The 17,582-nt window shown below is 38.0% G+C and overlaps 1 protein-coding gene across 1 annotated transcript in view; it reads right to left on the bottom strand.

Annotated features, from left to right (window-relative positions):
• Positions 1 to 3,452: 3,452 nt before the first annotated feature.
• The window catches only part of BICC1 (BicC family RNA binding protein 1), a 301,301-nt gene continuing 287,171 nt past the window's right edge, over positions 3,453 to 17,582 (bottom strand). The window contains exons 19-21 of the mRNA XM_044916472.1: positions 15,056 to 15,216; positions 11,569 to 11,668; positions 3,453 to 6,105 (exon numbers count right to left, since the gene is read on the bottom strand). Coding sequence (XP_044772407.1) covers positions 5,975 to 6,105; positions 11,569 to 11,668; positions 15,056 to 15,216 — 392 coding nt within the window. The 3' untranslated portion in view covers positions 3,453 to 5,974. The remainder of the gene's footprint in view (positions 6,106 to 11,568; positions 11,669 to 15,055; positions 15,217 to 17,582) is intronic.

The raw sequence follows: 17,582 nt of genomic DNA, 5'->3' as shown, positions 1-17,582 counted from the left end.
ATACCTTTCCACTTATTTGTGTCTTTGACTTCATCAGTGCCCTGTAGTTCTCAGAGTAGAGTTTTACATCCTTGGTTGTTTACTCCTACATATTTTATTGCTTTTGATACTATTGTAAATAAGATAATGTTATTTTTTTGATAATTTGTTGCATGTATATAGAAACACTACTGGTATTTGTATATGAAATTTGTATCCTGCAATTTTATTGAATTCATTGATCAGATCTAAGTTTTGGGTGGTCTTTAGGATTTTCTAAATACAAAATCATTTCATCTGTAAATAGAGACAATTTTATTTCTTCCTTTCCAATCCTGATACTTTTCATTTCTTTTTTCTTGCCTGATTGCTTTGACAAAGACTTCTAGTACTTTGTTGAATAGGAGTGGTGCAAGTGGGCACTCTAGTCTTGTTCCTGATCCTAAAGGAAAAGCTTTCAACCTTTCACCATTGGGTTTGATGCCAGTATGATGCTATGATAAATGACCTTTATTATTTAGAAGTATGTTCCTTTTACATGTAATTTGTTGAATTTCTATCATCAGTGTTGAATTTTGTCAAATGCTATTTCTGCGTCTATTGAAATGATTATATGGGTTTTTCCTTCATTTAATTAATGTGATGTATCATATTGATTGATTTGCATATTTTGAACTATTCTTGAATCCCAGGTATAAATCACACTTGATCATGGTGACTGAACCTTTAATTATGCTGCTGAATTGAGTTTGCTAGTATTTTATTGAAAAATTTTGCATGTACATTCATTAGAATGTTGGTCTGAATTTTTCTTTTGGGGAGTTTCCTTTTCTGGCTTTGGTATCATGTAGTGCTGACCTTGTAAAATCAGTCTGGTAGTGTTCCCTCCTCTTTGATTTTTGGAACAGCTTGAGAAGGATAAAGATTGGCACTAATTCTTTAAATATTTGGTAAAATTCACCAGTGAAGCTGTTGATCCTGGGCTTTTCTTCATTGGGAGATTTTTTATTATTCCTTACTGGTAATTAGTCTATTCTAATTTTCTATTTCTTCTTGATTCAGTCTTGGTAGTTTATATATTTCTAAGAACTTTTCCATTTTTTCTAGATTGTCCAATTTGCTGGGGTATAGTTGTTCATAATAGCCTCTTATGATTCTTTTTATTTCTGTAGTGTCAGTTGTAATATCTCCTTTTTCATTTATCATTTTGTTGATTTGGACCTCTCTCTTTTTTTTTTTGCTTAGTCCAGCTAAAGGTTTGTCAATGTATCTATCTTTTCAAAGAACTCTTAGTCAATCTTTCCTATTTTTTTCCTGTTCTCTATTTCTCTTCTCTCTCCTCTTTTAATATTTCCTTCCTTCTGCTAACTATGGGCTCAATTTGTTCTTCACTTTCTAGTTCCTTAAAGCCTAGAATTAGGTTTTTTATTTAGGATCTTTCTTGCTTCTTAGTGTAGGCGTTTATTACTATTATCTTCTCTCTGAGAACTGCTTTTGCTGCATACTGTAAGTTTTGCATATTGTGTTTCCATTTTCGTTTGCCTCAAGATATTGTTATTTCCCTTTTAATTTCTTCGATTCATTTGTTGTTCAAGATGAAGTTAATTTCCACAAATTCATGAATTTTCCAGTTTTTCTCTTCTTTTTGATTTTATTGTAATCAGAGAAGATACTTAGTATGATTTCATTTTTCTTGAATTTGTTAAGACTTGTTTTGTGCCTTGACATATGGTCTATTCTAAGAAAAGTTTCCATGTGTGCTTGAGAAGAATGTATGTTCTCCTGTCATTGGATAGAATGTTCTGAATATATCTGTTAGGTCCTTTTGGTCTATACTGTTGTTCAAATCCAGTTTCCTTACTGATTCTCTGTCTGATCTATCCATTGAGAGTGGGGTATTAAAGTCCCCAACTATTACTGTATTGCTATTTCTCTTTTTAGCTCTGTTAGTTTTTGCTTTATATATTTAGGTGCTCCTATTTGGGTGCATAAACATTCCCAATTGCTTTATCTTCATGTGGATTGACCCCTACATCATTATATAATGACCTTCTTTGCCTCTTTTTTGCATTTTTATTTATTTTTTTAAAGCCTTATTTATTTGACAGCACAAGCAGGCGGAGTGGCACGTAGAGGAGGGGAAGGGGGATTGAGAAACCTAAGCAGAATCCACACTCCACTCAGCGCAGAGCCCAATGTGGGGCTCCATCCTACGACCCTGAGATCATGACCTGAGCTGAAACCAAGAGTCGGACACTTAACTGACTATGCTACCCAGGTGTCCCATACGGTTTTCCATTCCTAATGTAAGAATAGCGAGGGCAAGGGTTTATGTTCCATTCACTGATGCTCCTAGAACAGGGCCTGGTACTTACTAAGCCCTATGTACTTACAGAAAAATGAGCAAATGAATAACTTAATATTGGGTTTATAGGTAATATTTCAGTTATCTAAAGAATTCTTGTGCTAGAAACATTTTTAAAGAACCACTGGCACAAGTAATTCAAGTGGAGGTATTTCTGGAAGCATAGTAAGTGGAAGGTTAGGGTTTCCTTGAGATTTAACAAATCTCAGGATTAGTAGTATGATATTAATTCCATTTGAAAATGAGTTCAGACAGAATCTCAGCAGAAGGCACAGTGAGTGTTCAGTGTGACAGCACGATGGTCTCTGAAACAGGAACCTGGGTCAAGAAGCCCAGCATAACTTTAGTAAAGAGCTGACGGATGAGGTTGTCAAAGTGGTCATACACTTGGTTCTTTATAATTTTTTTTTTTTAGATTTTATTTATTTGAGAGAGAGACAGTGAGATAGAGAGCACAAGTGGGGAGGAGAGGGAGAAGCAGGCTCCCCACAGAGCAGGGAGCCCGATGCGGGACTTGATCCCAGGACCCCGGGATCATGACCTGAGCCAAAGGCAGACGCTTAACCGACTGAGCCACCCAGGCGCCCCACACTTGATTCTTTATAAAACAAAGAAAGAACAAGAATAAAACGTGTAATCTTACTCTTTTGGTATATACCTATGGGTGGCCAGAGAAACAATGACTGATTACTGGTCCTGAACTCACTGGCTAAAATAAAGTGCCTTAGCTTCTGAATGAATATGAGGCCAATGCAAAACAACAGGAGAGAGAATGCACGCTCAATTCTACTGCAGAGACATCTTCCAATTCTGCTGAAAATGGCAAAAAATAAGAGTTTTCTTAGAAAACAAAGACAGGCATAGGTTTATGTAAAAATTTTTTTTTTTTTTTTTTTATTTATTTATTCATGAGAGTCAGAGAGAGAGAGGCAGAGGCAGAGGGAGAAGCAGGCTCCCTGCCTAGCAGGGAGCCCGATGCGGGACTCGATCCCGGGACTCCAGGATCATGACCTGAGCTGAAGGCAGTCGCTTAACCAACTGAGCCACCCAGGCGCCCTTTTTTTCAAAAAAAAAGACACATTTCATCTAGCAAAGGCAATACAAAGGGGTTATATAAATTTATTTTTCATATAACAATTGATTAGAAAAAATTCCCATTTTCAATGCTTAATTCCATCTCTCATTTAAAAAAAAAAAATCACTAAAAGGACAAAAAAAAATCCCCACAAAAATACAATCTGTATCTGTTCTCTATTTACAGATAACCGGTCACTATTAAGGCACAGATTGATTAAAAACTAACATTTATTCAAATAACCCAAATATTTTGTGCATCATACAACACTGACAACACCATATACTGTAGTGTCATATTCCCTTCATTGCATCAAGAGAAAATGAGAAAAGTAATTTCCAGTGTTTTTATTTATTTTTAGCCACCCTATTTAATCTAGTTTAATTGGGACAGTTTTCTCTTTGGCATAGTATCAAAGCACTGTTCATAAAACCTGTATCAACTTAATACTGCAAATTCATTCCATCTTCTGTTACAACTGCATCATAGAGAGCTGGGGAAAGAGCTCTAAATGATTGTTGTTGTTGTTTCCTAATTTGGGAAGGTCTTATTAAAGAAATGAAATTTACAGCACTGAGTGGAACAGGAAACAAATCCGAATTCTTACCCTGTGCTGACTGTGGAGCATGATGTGTTCATACAGCCATGTAAGGCAAGGAGCTCCAGGTGACGATATGTGTACATGGGACATGTGCACAAGATGATTCTGTTGTACTTGCAAAAGGAGCAACTTGGTTCTCACACCTAAGCACGCAAGATTTAGTTTAGGAATGGGCATCTCCTTCGTGCCTTCATAACTGATATAATTTTATGACAGGCCCATTATCTATGCCTTCCAGGTTACCATATTATTTTTTAAAGTGAAATTTTTTCTGTGTGCAAAATTTCTCAACTCTTTTTTTACTTTAACGGTAAGACTTAGTCATGGAAAAATGTCTGGTGAATCTTTCTAATCTCACATTTGTATCAAAGTCCCCAATTGTTACGTATGCTGATGTAATGCCTTCTATGAGAATGTGCGACAGTGGTTTATGTCCATGTAGAAAGTCTTGAATACTGAACATAAATAAGTCATTACAGTACAGGTAATTCAGAACATTTCCTATGGGAAAGTTTTCCAACAAATTAATACACTTGGAAATAATATTGCCTTGAAGAAAGAGAGGCACTTGGTGATTTTCTTTATGGATTGAAAACCCTTCATAAATCTATAATAAGATGTACGGAAAGACCTAGGAAACAATGTTGCCTGATTTCTTGGACTTTCACAGTATAAGATAGTAACAATGAGTCTAGTCACTTGGAAAATAGTCTTTTTTTTTTTTTTTTTTTTGGTCTTCCTTTGGAACTCAGCTGTTTTTATAAACTGTCACCCTGGAAACTCAAATAAAGCCTTTCTGTTCCCAACAAACACAAGTCAACTTCAAGCAGACAGATATGGTTTTTAAAGTCCTGTGACCATATGGAGCACAGCTAGAGTGTACATGAGAAGGATAGTAATCTATTTCTCCTCTTAATGGCAACAGTGCTGTCTTGTCAGATGATTATTTGTCTTTTTTTAAATAAAATGACAATCTAGGGCTCCAGTTATTGAATGCCGTCCATTCTCTACCATAAATCTCTAGTAGATATCAATTTAATCAGTTATGTACTGTATGCTTATAATATCTAAAAATAAAAGTTTGATATAAATAAGTGTCCTTTAGTGGCAGTATACTAAAGAATAGCCCTTTGCCTTCAGACAACCATTAAAATCATTTTAGCAATACAGGCAGCAGCTAAATATGATGACTGCAAAGGGTTAATATTGCAAAGTCCATCTGGTCTTTCTTTGCACCTGTTATGTGAAATAGGTTCATTGCTAATTATTTCTAGGATGTTGACATAAATGAACAGAACTGGTCCAGAACCAAGGGGGAGTCACTTACATTTCTCAAAGTCAGAATATTCTGCACAAAACTAATAATCCAGTACCATTTTAAATAAAAATTTGATAGAAAAGTATAACTAAATCTGATTTGTACCAATATATCAAGTGACATGAAAATTGAGAGAAAGAGAGATAATTTCCACAGGACAAGATATTAGAAAGTGTAAAGTGCTGAAAGACCTCAATAATTATTTTAAAGCAGTAAATTCCATTTTGATTATTTTTTAAAAAATCCCCAAATCCCTAAACAAAACAAGCAAACAAAAGAACCTCTAAGTTTTCTGGCCTCCCAGATGTCAATTAATCCTTCATTTTAAGTAAAAAATCAGTGCATATGTTATTTAGGTAAATAAAAACAGGAAATAAAGCCCTACCCTCAAATTGCAAGTTCTGTCCGATTGCCATTAAAAAAAAAAAAAGTCATCCAAATGTGGCATTCTGTATGATGACATAAGATCATCTTCTCTCTTTTCTCCCTTTTTGGCGCAAAGTTCAGGTGTGAATAAGATGCTTTGGTCCTGATACCAGACACCCAGAGTGCTGAGGACGGTGTGCAGTGAAGGCTGTTCACAGATCTCCTGTGTCCAACTTGACTGGCGGGTGCATGCCGGGAGGGTAGGTGTTGCTACCAGCGGCCACTGACACTAGCAATGTGTGAGTGATACTGACGGGGTAGCCTCCCACTTGCTCCGCCTTCCAGGAAAGAGGTGCGTGCACTTGGTGGTTCAAAAAGCTTTCTTCGATTTTTATTTAGTTCTAGAGAGAGAAAGAGAGAATTGTTAGGAGCTCAGTGGCGAAGTTGTCTAATCTACAGGACATGGCAGGAGAGCTCAGAAAATGGTGACATAGGAGGGTTTTGGAGGGAAAGTCAACTCTGGTAGCAAAAGGAAAAGTTTTAGTTGCCAGTCAAGACATTTCTGAAGTGCTAGAAAGTCTGATATTAAGTGGAGCATGTTGGTAGTGAGAGAACCAAGGACAGCAAATCGTTTTTACTGCAGTTTGTAGACTACCTGGGAGATATGTCATTCTCAGAACCCTCTGTACTCCTGATATACAAATTAAACAGTTTGAACTATCCCAAATGTCACTGCAGAGGCAAAGGGAGGGGGGCCATCAAAGCTGGTGAAAGGCATATGAGAGGATGTATTACCAATGACACAGAAAATCATTACAGCTACTGAACTCATCCATGTCAAACACAGCAGTCATGAAATCACTGAGGTCAGACATGAAAAGAAGACCCCACACAGAAACACGAGAATAACGGAGGAGCACGCAGAAGCGTTAAGCCACAGCCTGACGGCTCTCCTGACTCATGATGCGTCTGCTCCTGGAGTCAGAAAGAGTTCTGTGAAGAACTGTATCAGCAGGAGTTTCCTTTGAATAAAAAAATCAACTTAGTAAAAATAGCAACAGTTTAGTAAATTATTATAACTGAAAACAACTTGTACTTGAATTCAAGTTCTTAGGAAAAAACTAAGATGCTTTATTTTAATTTTAAAGAAACCAGAGTACTGAGAAAAACACAACTGATTTTGCCTTTCACCAACTAGAAATTACTAACCAGAAAGGTAAAAAATTAACTGAAGCACCTTGTTTATCACTATGCAACAACCCCCTCCCCCCACCGCATATATTTACAAATCCTCAAACCAAGTGATTTAACTCTTGCAAATGAACTCATACCAGTAAAGAGAATTGTCCTACTCTGGAAATTAGGGTTCCAATAGCCACCAAACCCAAGTATCAAATAATGGGATATAGTTGATGTGATTAAAGTTGTCTTTTCTTTCTTTTTTTTTTTTTAAAGGGAGTGGAGCCAGTGATCCCGCACATGCATTTGCACAGTACTCAGAACTTTTCAACCCCGCACAGGTACAATCCCCTTTCCAATTCTGAAGTTGCACTGCCAGGAATGGCTACACTGATGCTGGGGCTCAGGACAACAGACTCAAGTGGCAGGGCGCCGGCCACGGGTGGCTCAGGACAGCCATATGGCCAGATGTGCACTGATCTCCCAAGTTCTGGAAGATGAACCAACACCCTTAATATTTCACCCCACTGCCTTCCAAAATGTAAATGTCTGCCCCACAGGAGTGATGCAAGAGTGGAGATATCTCTCTTTTATTCACAGTTAGGTCTTCGGGGGAACAAAAAAAAGTGACTTAGTGGTGCTTATTAAATAGAAGGACTTTACAATTTGTTTTGTCCTATTTAAGCCTCCTTAAGGAGTAAATGATATCACTATTCTCCATTTTATTTACTTATATATTTTTTAAATATTTTATTTATTTGAGAGTGAGAGAGAGAGCATGAGCCAGGGGAGGGGCAGAGAAGCAGACTCCCCTTCTGAGCAGGGAGCCCGACGTGGGACTCGATCCTAGGACTCTGGGATCATGACCTGAGCCTAAGGCAGATGTGTAACCGACCAAGCCACCCAGGCACACACTATCCTCCATTTTAGATAAGAAAGAAAATTGAGTTTTAAAAACAGACAAAGTCCACACAGCTTTTAAGTGACAGGCTGAAACTCTATCTGCCTACACAAAGGTCCATATCCTGGGCCCTTGGCTCCAGTGGTCCATCCATTGAGTAAAGAAGACCAACTGGGGCATCAGGAATACAAATTTTAAAAATCGGTAGTTTCAAGTATGCCAGATAATAGAGCTGTACTTAAGATTTTACGATACCAAATTTATTTTTTAAACAGAGAAACATAGCTTTAAAACTCTGGAGAAGCAAGGAAGATATCTGTATGAGCAAGATATATGCAGGCATGCTTATAGATGGCTACCTTCAAATTCCTGCAGAAACACTGTAACCATGACATTCCTACTAAAAGTTGAACATATGTATCTTGTTTAAAAAACAGAGATTCAGAAATCAAGACAGAATTTAATGTATTTAAAGGCAACTATAGGAGACTTAAGAATAAATGGATCCCCTTAAAAGTACACGGCCTGGGAAAGTTTTATCACCTTCTAGTTAGAAGACTGTCTTTGGCCTCCATTATCTCATGAGAGAACAACCCATGAACCAGGAGAACATTCCCATACTATAGAGAAGGAAAAGGAATGAGCAGGTGAAACACCAGTCCCCTCCTAGCACACGTAACATGTACAATCGAGCACATGAAGAAATTGGGCCACTGAAGACACGTTTTTAAAAAAGACATTGAAAACTTTGTTCTGAAAAGTCACATGAACTAGACTTTTGAGAGAATAAAATGACCATGAAGGAATTCGTCCATTCCCTAAAGAAATAACTTCTAAGGTATATATTTCCAAATGTGAAACAGAGCTAAATCTAGAGATTATCAAAGATCAAGTCCTACTGAAGAGACTTTAATTTTTGTTGTTGTTTTTTACATTAAAAAGCAAACTCCCTTCTGATTTTTTTCAAGTAAACCTAAGAGATAGTTTGGGAAAATACCAACCTTTTTCTTTGAAATTCCAAGGTTCACACAATCCTGGCAGCTCTCAGGATCTTGTTGCGGGTCTGAACAGAGTCACAAACTAAAAGAATAGGTCGGGAAATGTTAGATCTACCTGAGGCCGTGGTGGGAAGCCTGTCAACAGGATGCTAAAGTCCCTTTTACCTTGTCCCTGTACATTTAGTTAACCACTCACTAAAATACTCGGAGAGAAATCAAAGAATTTTAAAAAAAAGACAATTTTTTTTCCTCTGATCCATCTCTACTAGAGACAAATCCCCTCTCCTTCTATGACATTAAAAGAAATGTCTTCTGGCCCAAGATTAAAAACAGAATAAAACCTTACACTGAAAGAATGACCCCGATCACAAATTAAAAATCTATACAATTTTAGAAAGGAATTTTGAGCAAAGTCTGTGTCTAACCAAACTATGTAACCACAAGACAAACGTGAGTAAAAGCTGCCCAACTATCCTGTATCTATCCCTGGAAATGGAATGTTCTGAGACTAGAAATGGATGTCTTTGTTATCAGATGAATTGACTTGGAAAAAGAAGCTTTTTGACAAAGGGTTTCTCAATATAAACTTATTACTTGCAGAGAAAACAATTTACCAGGTTCAAACAAATATGCTCAACAAAGTAAGGCAAAATCATCCTTAAAATAATCAAATACTTCACACTGTGCAGAGAACATTCATAAGGGATCCATTCAAAGCCTCTTAATTTCCTTTAAAAGCAAGAAGACCTGTGAACCCCATTGAGAGAGGTGGTCTACAGAACCACACTGAGGAGAAAAAAAAAATTAAAGAAGATTCAAAACCCCTCCTGTTTCCCACTCTACTCCCCAAAACTCATCTGAAATATATCACAAATGTGTTCCAGAATAAAGGCCCCAATGATTTAGAAATACCTGCTTGTTGCTGGGAGCTTTACAAAGTTTGGGTGCACAAAGAAAGAATTTTCATTATATGGTCCCTTACATTCCATGATTCTCTAGTGAATAATTCTAGAACATAAACTTCTCTGGTATAAATGTGCTGGCCCACAAGCATATTTTTACACTATAGCCTCGGTGATTGTGTGAATTAATCAAGTTTCAAGTAGTATATTAATTTCTTTTTTAAATTAATAAAAGAATGTGAACATATATAAAGTTAATTGGGTCTAGAAATAGCACTTTAGGGCTGAGCTTCAGAGTAAACAAATTGAAAACCTATTGCCACAGGTTGTAAAAAAAGAAAGAACAAAAGAGTGTATCGCTAATCATATACACCGTTAAAACTGTAGGTTATTTTCACTACACCTGATGACACAGCGCTGGGAAGGACAGACCTTAGAAATGGAAGGTAACCTTACACAATTATCTATTGCAACCCACCTTCATGGTTAAGAAACTAAAACCAAACAAGGTTTGGAAACTCACCCAAGGACTAATGACTTGGCAGAGGCAAAGCTCAGATCTCCTTATGTGAATATAGTGCTCTTTCTACTATACCAAGCTGATCTTATGAACAAACAAGAAAAAGCATCTGCCCTGTGGCCTTTCATTAATGCAACCAGTTGGGTACACAGGACGGGAGAAGACTTCTCAAACTGACCTGCAGGACTCTATCCACGGAGGAGCCTAACAGGCCGCTCAATGGCTGCATTTCCACCCTTATTTCAAAGCTGCTTTGCTTGTATGTGCTTCAGGTAGTAGGTCTATATATAAGACTTCCCGAGGGAGTTGGGAGGGGGATGCAATCTCAGGCTAAAATAAAATGGAAAACCACTGAGGTTTTCATTTTATTTGCTGATCTGCTCAGTGAATGCTGTTTGGAAAGGACTTGCACTGGCTGGATGCCTCTGCTGGCCTCATAAAGGCACAGCCTGCAAAAATCCATGTTTCGAAAAGGCAAAGTCATTTTCCCACCACCCCTAACACTGGGCTTCTGCCCTTGGTGTCTCTGTCCTTGAGAAACTGGCACACATATAACATCGACATTAATGAACTTCATCAGAACTTCTTCAAAAAGTAACCTCATTTTTTTTTTGCCCCTGATATCTTCCTCATATTTCTCTCTACACCTTTTTGAGGTACACGGTTATGTATTTGCAGATTCCTGACTCACCATCCAGCTTAATTCCTCTTAAATGGCAGGTACTCAGGAAATACACATAAGAGCATTTTCTAATACATAGAATATACAACAGACACAAAAAAGGTGGTCTGGGAGACAGACAACATTATTTTCCTTCATTCTGTAACTACACTCAGGATACACCCTTCTGTGACTCACAAATTCTATTAAGAGTTTGGGAAAAATTTAAAAGCAAGACAATAGTGCCAGATTCCAGCTATACCAAGGATCATTCTCTTCTTCCCTGGTGCAATGATCTCAGCTGGCATACAAGGATACATGCAGCTGGAAACATGACAGCCAATCCAAAATAATTATTCACTAACCCAATGATTATTGCTTAACACAGCCACAAAAAGGAGAATTCCACCTCTCACCCATTCTTGTGTTCTGCCAAGGGCCATTTTGGTTAGATCTTTCTGAAGAGATTGGTTTTAAAGAACAACATTGTCAAGGCAGGTTTTCAGGCAATGCCTTGATGAAGGAGCAGTAGGGATGTTCTCAGCATTTGTCACACTGTTAGTGGGAAAACAGTCTAGAACCACAACCACATGGTGCCAGCATAGTAAGCAAGTGGTTGATGGACAGAACCAGCCCCACTGGCTGAGGCCACTGGCAGAGGTTATTCAGGTTTTAAAATAAGAGTATGAGCATTTATATTCACCTGAGATTGCAAGCAGCATTTTCCTCCTGGCACCAAAAGTCGTAATTCCCAGCTCCTTCAGATCCTGATCTGTGAGAGTGAGGAATGTTTGAAGATCGATCTGTGGGTGAAAAAGTAATCTATAACCAATACATTAAGCACTTATTTTCTTGCTCACTAAAAGTTCAACTCATTATTACACATATTCCATCTACTAATTATGCTCTGCCTACTTCCAAAAAGGAACGGTGGTGTCACAAACCGAGGGGACAAGGGCTAAGTAATAAAGGTGGTGAAATTAAAGTGATGATTCTGGCATAAGACTTAGGCTAAGCCAATTATTTACTGCAACTGAGATTAAATATTTAGGTCTTAGCATTCTGGCAGCCAGAGCAAAAAGGGAAGCACAAATTCTACAGTTTTGGGGAACTGATAAAAGGAAGAATACATACCTGTCCAGAAGAGAGAAAATATTTCTTAGCTTTGGATTCTGAATTGGTTAAGTATAGCTCTATAAACTGAAATTGAATAATACCATATCTGGTATTATTCCACTCCACTCCACTGTGTTCTTCATAAGAATGAGAGAATTCCTAGATTACATCAGACACATGGTTCACTTGGCTCAGCCCGGCAAATTATCTCCAACAGTGGCATATAAGAGGTATTTCCAGGAACAATATAATTGCCCTCTCTGGCATCAGCAACAAAGTGTGGAGGGACGTAGCTCAAGAATCCCACCCCTCCTTTTAAGACAGTGTGGAGGAACAGAAAGGTCATGAGCTCTGAAGCCAGAGGGTGTTGGCTCTCTATTCTGCCCCTGCCATTATTAGTTGTGGGCACTTCGGGCTGACAATACTGCACCTTACAGGGCTCCAGTGGGCATTAAAAATGATTGGAGATAAAAAGCAATGGGCTCACCAAAGGCATAAAATAACTGACAGCTATGGTTAGTAATTATGTATTTAGACATATCATCTGTGAAAGTGGCTAAATATTCAACTTGCTTAAAATAAACTAAATCCCACAAGGTCACTTAATGGGGAATTCTTGTTAAGTGATAGCTGAGTATTAGAAAATATCCTACATGAAAGAAACAACCAAATTTATACTTTCATTCAAATTATATAGAAATTGAGATATTCTCAATTTTGAAGGTATATCCAAATCTTAGAAAACCTTTTCACTTATCATGTCTAAAGATACGTTTTTAGAAATTCAATTAAATAGAGATTCTCTATTTTAGGGATCCTCTCTTTTTAAAGGGCAAGAGAGTAAATATTTTAAGCTTAGTGGGCCAAATTATCTCTGTTGCAACTATTCGACTCTGCTATTTTAGCTTGAAAGCAGCCATAGACAATATGTAAATGAATGAGTGTGGCTGTGTTTCAATAAAACTTTATTTACAGGCAGGTTTGCAGGCCACAGTTTACTGACCCCTGCTCTAGCTAATATATATATATTCGATAAAGGCAGTCTGGCTTTATATTATCATGTTTTCTTCCTTCTTGGAGTAAATGGATAAGAAGTACCTTTAAGATACAAATGTAGGGATCCGAAGGGGTACGTGCACCCCAATGTTTAGAGCAGCAATGTCCACAATAGCCAAACTATGGAAAGAGCCAAGATGTCCATCAACAGATGAATGGATAAAAAATATGTGGAATACACACACACGCAATGGAATATTATGCAGCCATCAAAAGGAATGAAATCTTGTCATTTGCAACGACATGGATGGAACTAGAGGGTATTATGCTAAGTGAAATTAAGTCAATCAGAGAAAGACATGTATCATATGATCTCACTGATATAATCTCAGGAAACAAACTGAGGGTTGCTGGAGTGGTGGGGGGTGGGAGGGATGGGGTGGCTGGGTGATGGACACTGGGGAGGGTATGTGCTATGGTGAGCACTGTGAGTTGTGTAAGACTGTTGAATCACAGACCTGTACCTCTGAAACAAATAATACATTATATGTTAAAAAAAAAAAAAAAGAAGATAGCAGGAAGGGAAAAATGAAGGGGGGAAAATCAGAGGGGGAGATGAACCATGAGAGACTATGGACTCTGAGAAACAAACAGGGTTCTAGAAGGGAGGGGGGTGGGAGGATGGGTTAGCCTGGTGGTGGATATTAAAGAGGGCACGTTCTGCATGGAGCACTGGGTGTTATACGCAAACAATGAATCATGGATCAGTACATCAAAAACTAATAATGTAATGTATGGTGATTAACATAACATAATAAAATAAAATTCTTTTAAAAAGTACCTTTAATAAATTTATTTCTATGCTTCTTTAAATAGTAAATAAATATAGATAAAACAAATCCAGAATATCACTGAATAACAACTAATCTTTCACTTCAAAACCTTCTTTGGACAAGTTAAAATACTTCTGCCCTTGAACTTCTCAATCAGCTACCTTGTCTAACCTGCAAAACTAAATAAGTAAATGCAATTTTTTAATGCGTTTGATGAGGAAAATGTTATTCAACTTAGAAAATCCTCAGTTAAATGAACACTAATTTAGATTCAGGGAAAAGAAAACAATCAATATACCCTGAAATCCAATACACACATGACAACGTTTTTTTGGTGTTAAAAAACAAAAAGTTCACCAATTAAACTTAATTACTTATTGAACCATGGGCAATACATTGAATTTATGATATAAACTGCATAATAAAAATCTTAGATTCTTTTTGATGGATATGTGCTTGGGAATTAGTGACTTAATCAGATGTTCTCTAGCATGAACTAAGCCAAACTAGCACGAAACTTAAAGCACGTCTGGATTTGTAAAATACATACATTCATAGAAATAGTCTAACTTTCTGTTGCACTGGCTTTGCTGTGCTGTGTCCTAGTAATATGACAGCGTTAACAGAAAGAATCATGTTCAGGGGCTCTTCTCTTTAAGTCCCCGCATAATAGCCGTGGCTGACGGGTTTGGCCAAAATCCATGGCGGTGATGTTTCAGAAGACATCGCATTTCTTAGTTCAGGCAAAAGCCAAGCAGTAAATTAATGAATAAGTTAATGTATATAAAAAGCACATTCTATTCTGTGGGAACAGATTCAGTAACATGACGAAGATGGGGTCAAAAACAACCATAGATATTTATTTCAGATGTTTTTTAAGTGCCATAAATAAAGATAAAGATTAATGACTGAAATTATCTTAAATACAGACTCTGCTGCTGAGGGAGCTGTGAATCAAAAGTTCCTATGAATCAATACACTGATTAGGTCTTTCACCTTCACTGATTGGGGAAGGTGTGTTTTTGGAAACACAATTTTCTGTTTCTGCTATCCTGTGTTTACTGGTTGCACTAAATAAATAAGAAATGAGATGACATTTTTCTTAGCAGCACAAACAAGTTATGGGACTCCAGTAAATGCTCAGTGAAAGCACCGCCATAGGTCAGTAAGTGATTTCATTCTAGAAGCCATCACACATACAACCCAAATGAAGATGCCCGGGAAAGTAAACAAGTAGTGACTGACCTCTTGTTGCTGGAAGACGTCTGTGTATTTGCCCAGGCCCAGTTTGCTAAAGAGCTCAGGGAGGTCAGAGCCTTTGAAAGAGCTGTTCAAGTTACAGCCATTGCTTCCCGTCAGCGAAGAAATGCAGTCCATGTAATTGCTGCTGCTGAGATAGTGCTCCGCTGGAAGGCAAAGGAGAGACAGGCCTGCAGTGTAAATGCCCAGAGACAAGATGGTTCAATAAAAAATTTTAGTCACTCAAATATTTTAGATTTCATTGTTGGGCTGAACAGGGCAGGAGGTGCAGAAATACAGCAGCTCTTTACTGAAACACTGGCTTTTCATTAATGGAATGCTGGTTATGGCTTTCAGGGAGGATCTTGCCATTAAGAAGCTACAGTTGGGAGGCCGCAACTCAGCAACAGTGCCTCTGTAGTTAATAATCATTAATCATATTCTCCCGGAGCATTCGGAAGCATTTGCTCTTTATAATTGATTTGATGTGAATTAAATGAGAAATTGGAAGAAAGATGATCCCTGGGATACAATAAAGGTATGGAAATTTACTCTAAGTCCAGGCTCCTTTTGGAAAGCAGGATGGCCCACTGTATCCACACCTGTGCTTTCCTGCTGTCAAAGGAATTGTAGGATATTGCAACATGTAAATCTCATTCATTACAAAAATATAATTGGGCAGTTAGTTCACAAAACAGAGCACTTTTAAAATTAAGAGCAAATATGAAGGGTAAGAATGGTGTTGGAGTTTCTGGATTTAACTTATGACAGAAACGAATCTATCTCTTGAGAAAAATTCTAAGCCAGCAATGCTGAACTTGCCTTGACTCTGCGGCTGATTTGGTGGGCAAAGATTTCTTCAGGTTGTCTGTGGTTCTCAGACACAGTAACATGCACTGCTGGGTGATGGACTAGTGAGCCATGCCTAGTACTTGACCAGATACACAAACACTCTTCCAGAGATGCTTCGGAGAGCCCAGCACAGCTGTGTAGCCATCCCTACCTCCCTGACCAACAACTGGCTCTCATCCACGTGGGAATTCTTCCTCTCATACCGAAGTTGCAGCTTCAGGAAGGATTCTCAGACTGATGCAGGCGGAGGGCGATCACCTAGCTAATTAGATACATCAAATCTCCTTTGGTCAAATCTAAGAATCCTGTTCTGCACTGTTTTGTGTGCCACTAATCACTTTCTCTGGCCATTTCATCTCCCAATTGAGAGTATATATACTTTCTATATCTCAAGTGGAAGGAATTTCCTGATCAAGTTTCTCTTTCTCTTAAAAATAGAGAACTGGCTGGCTCAGTTGGTGGAGCATGTGACTCTTGGTCTTGGGGTCATGAGTTCAAGCCCCACAATGGGTATGGAGCCTACTTAGAACTTTTAAAAAGTACATATTAAAAAAAACAGATGTTTTATCTCTTGTGGAGAGAAAGTATAGAGAAAAGGGCCCAGATCAAGCCCTGCGGACCCCCAGCACTTAAAGGTAAGGACCCAAAGTCATCAACCCATTGAGGTGCTAGGTTGAGGCTGACACAAAGCAGAGTGTGAAGAGCACATAGGAGGAACTGCTGGAGTTGACAATATGGAGGTTACTGGCAGGATGACCATATAATTTACTGTCCAAATGATATACATTTACGTTCTTTGCGAATAAAAGAGGGAGTTACTGAGAATCACACTGGAACAACTGGTGTAAACAGGGAAGTCTGAAGAAAACCTGGACATTGGTGATTTTGAAAAGGGTGTCAAGAAAAATGATCTAAAACTGTGCTGTTGAATATAGTAACCACTGGCCACACGTGGCGACTGAGTTCCTGAAATGTGGGTGGTGGGATAATGTTTGGTAAGATGATAAAATCTGCTCATACCAGATTTTGAAGACAGCACAAAAAAAGAATGTAAAATATCTCATAAAAATGTCTTTATATTGATTACGTGTTTAAATGATAATATTTTACGTATCATTGGGTTAAGCAAATACACTAGTAAAATGTGAAAAAGAAAAGATGTTTTAAGATAAAGTATTCTTAGTGATATTATGGTACATAGCTTCCTTTATATTTCTTTTTATCTTAACTACTTGTAGTTTCTATATTCTGTTTTAAACTCCCTCTGCTCTTAAAACACCTAACAAAAGGCAACCAACTCTGTTTCCTTAATCATTCTTTCTTATTAATGAGTTCCCTATCTTAACTCTAATCCTGAACTTCAATGCAGCTAAGTTGTACAGTCGATTTTAATTATCCAGTGCTAAGTGAAGGGAAAGGAGATAAAGACAGAAAAAGAGAGGCACAAAACGAATTTATACTGAGCATTTCCAGCCCTAGATCTGCATCCAGCACCAGCCCTCCTCTTGGCTCCACGCTTGCGTAGTGGTGGGGTGCCCTGCCCGGACAAGTATCCAGGCTACTACTGTCAGTATACTTGCAATATGTTTTCTTATTTTGACTTGGCTGACACCATGGCCGGCCTTTTCAAATCTGAGACTCTTGACAACATGGCCGACCTGACTGACGGTAACAACTGACG

The sequence above is a fragment of the Neomonachus schauinslandi genome, chromosome 6, assembly GCF_002201575.2.
Source record: "Neomonachus schauinslandi chromosome 6, ASM220157v2, whole genome shotgun sequence".
NCBI classification, from domain to species: domain Eukaryota; kingdom Metazoa; phylum Chordata; class Mammalia; order Carnivora; family Phocidae; genus Neomonachus; species Neomonachus schauinslandi.
This window is presented reverse-complemented; position numbering and strand designations above follow the sequence as displayed.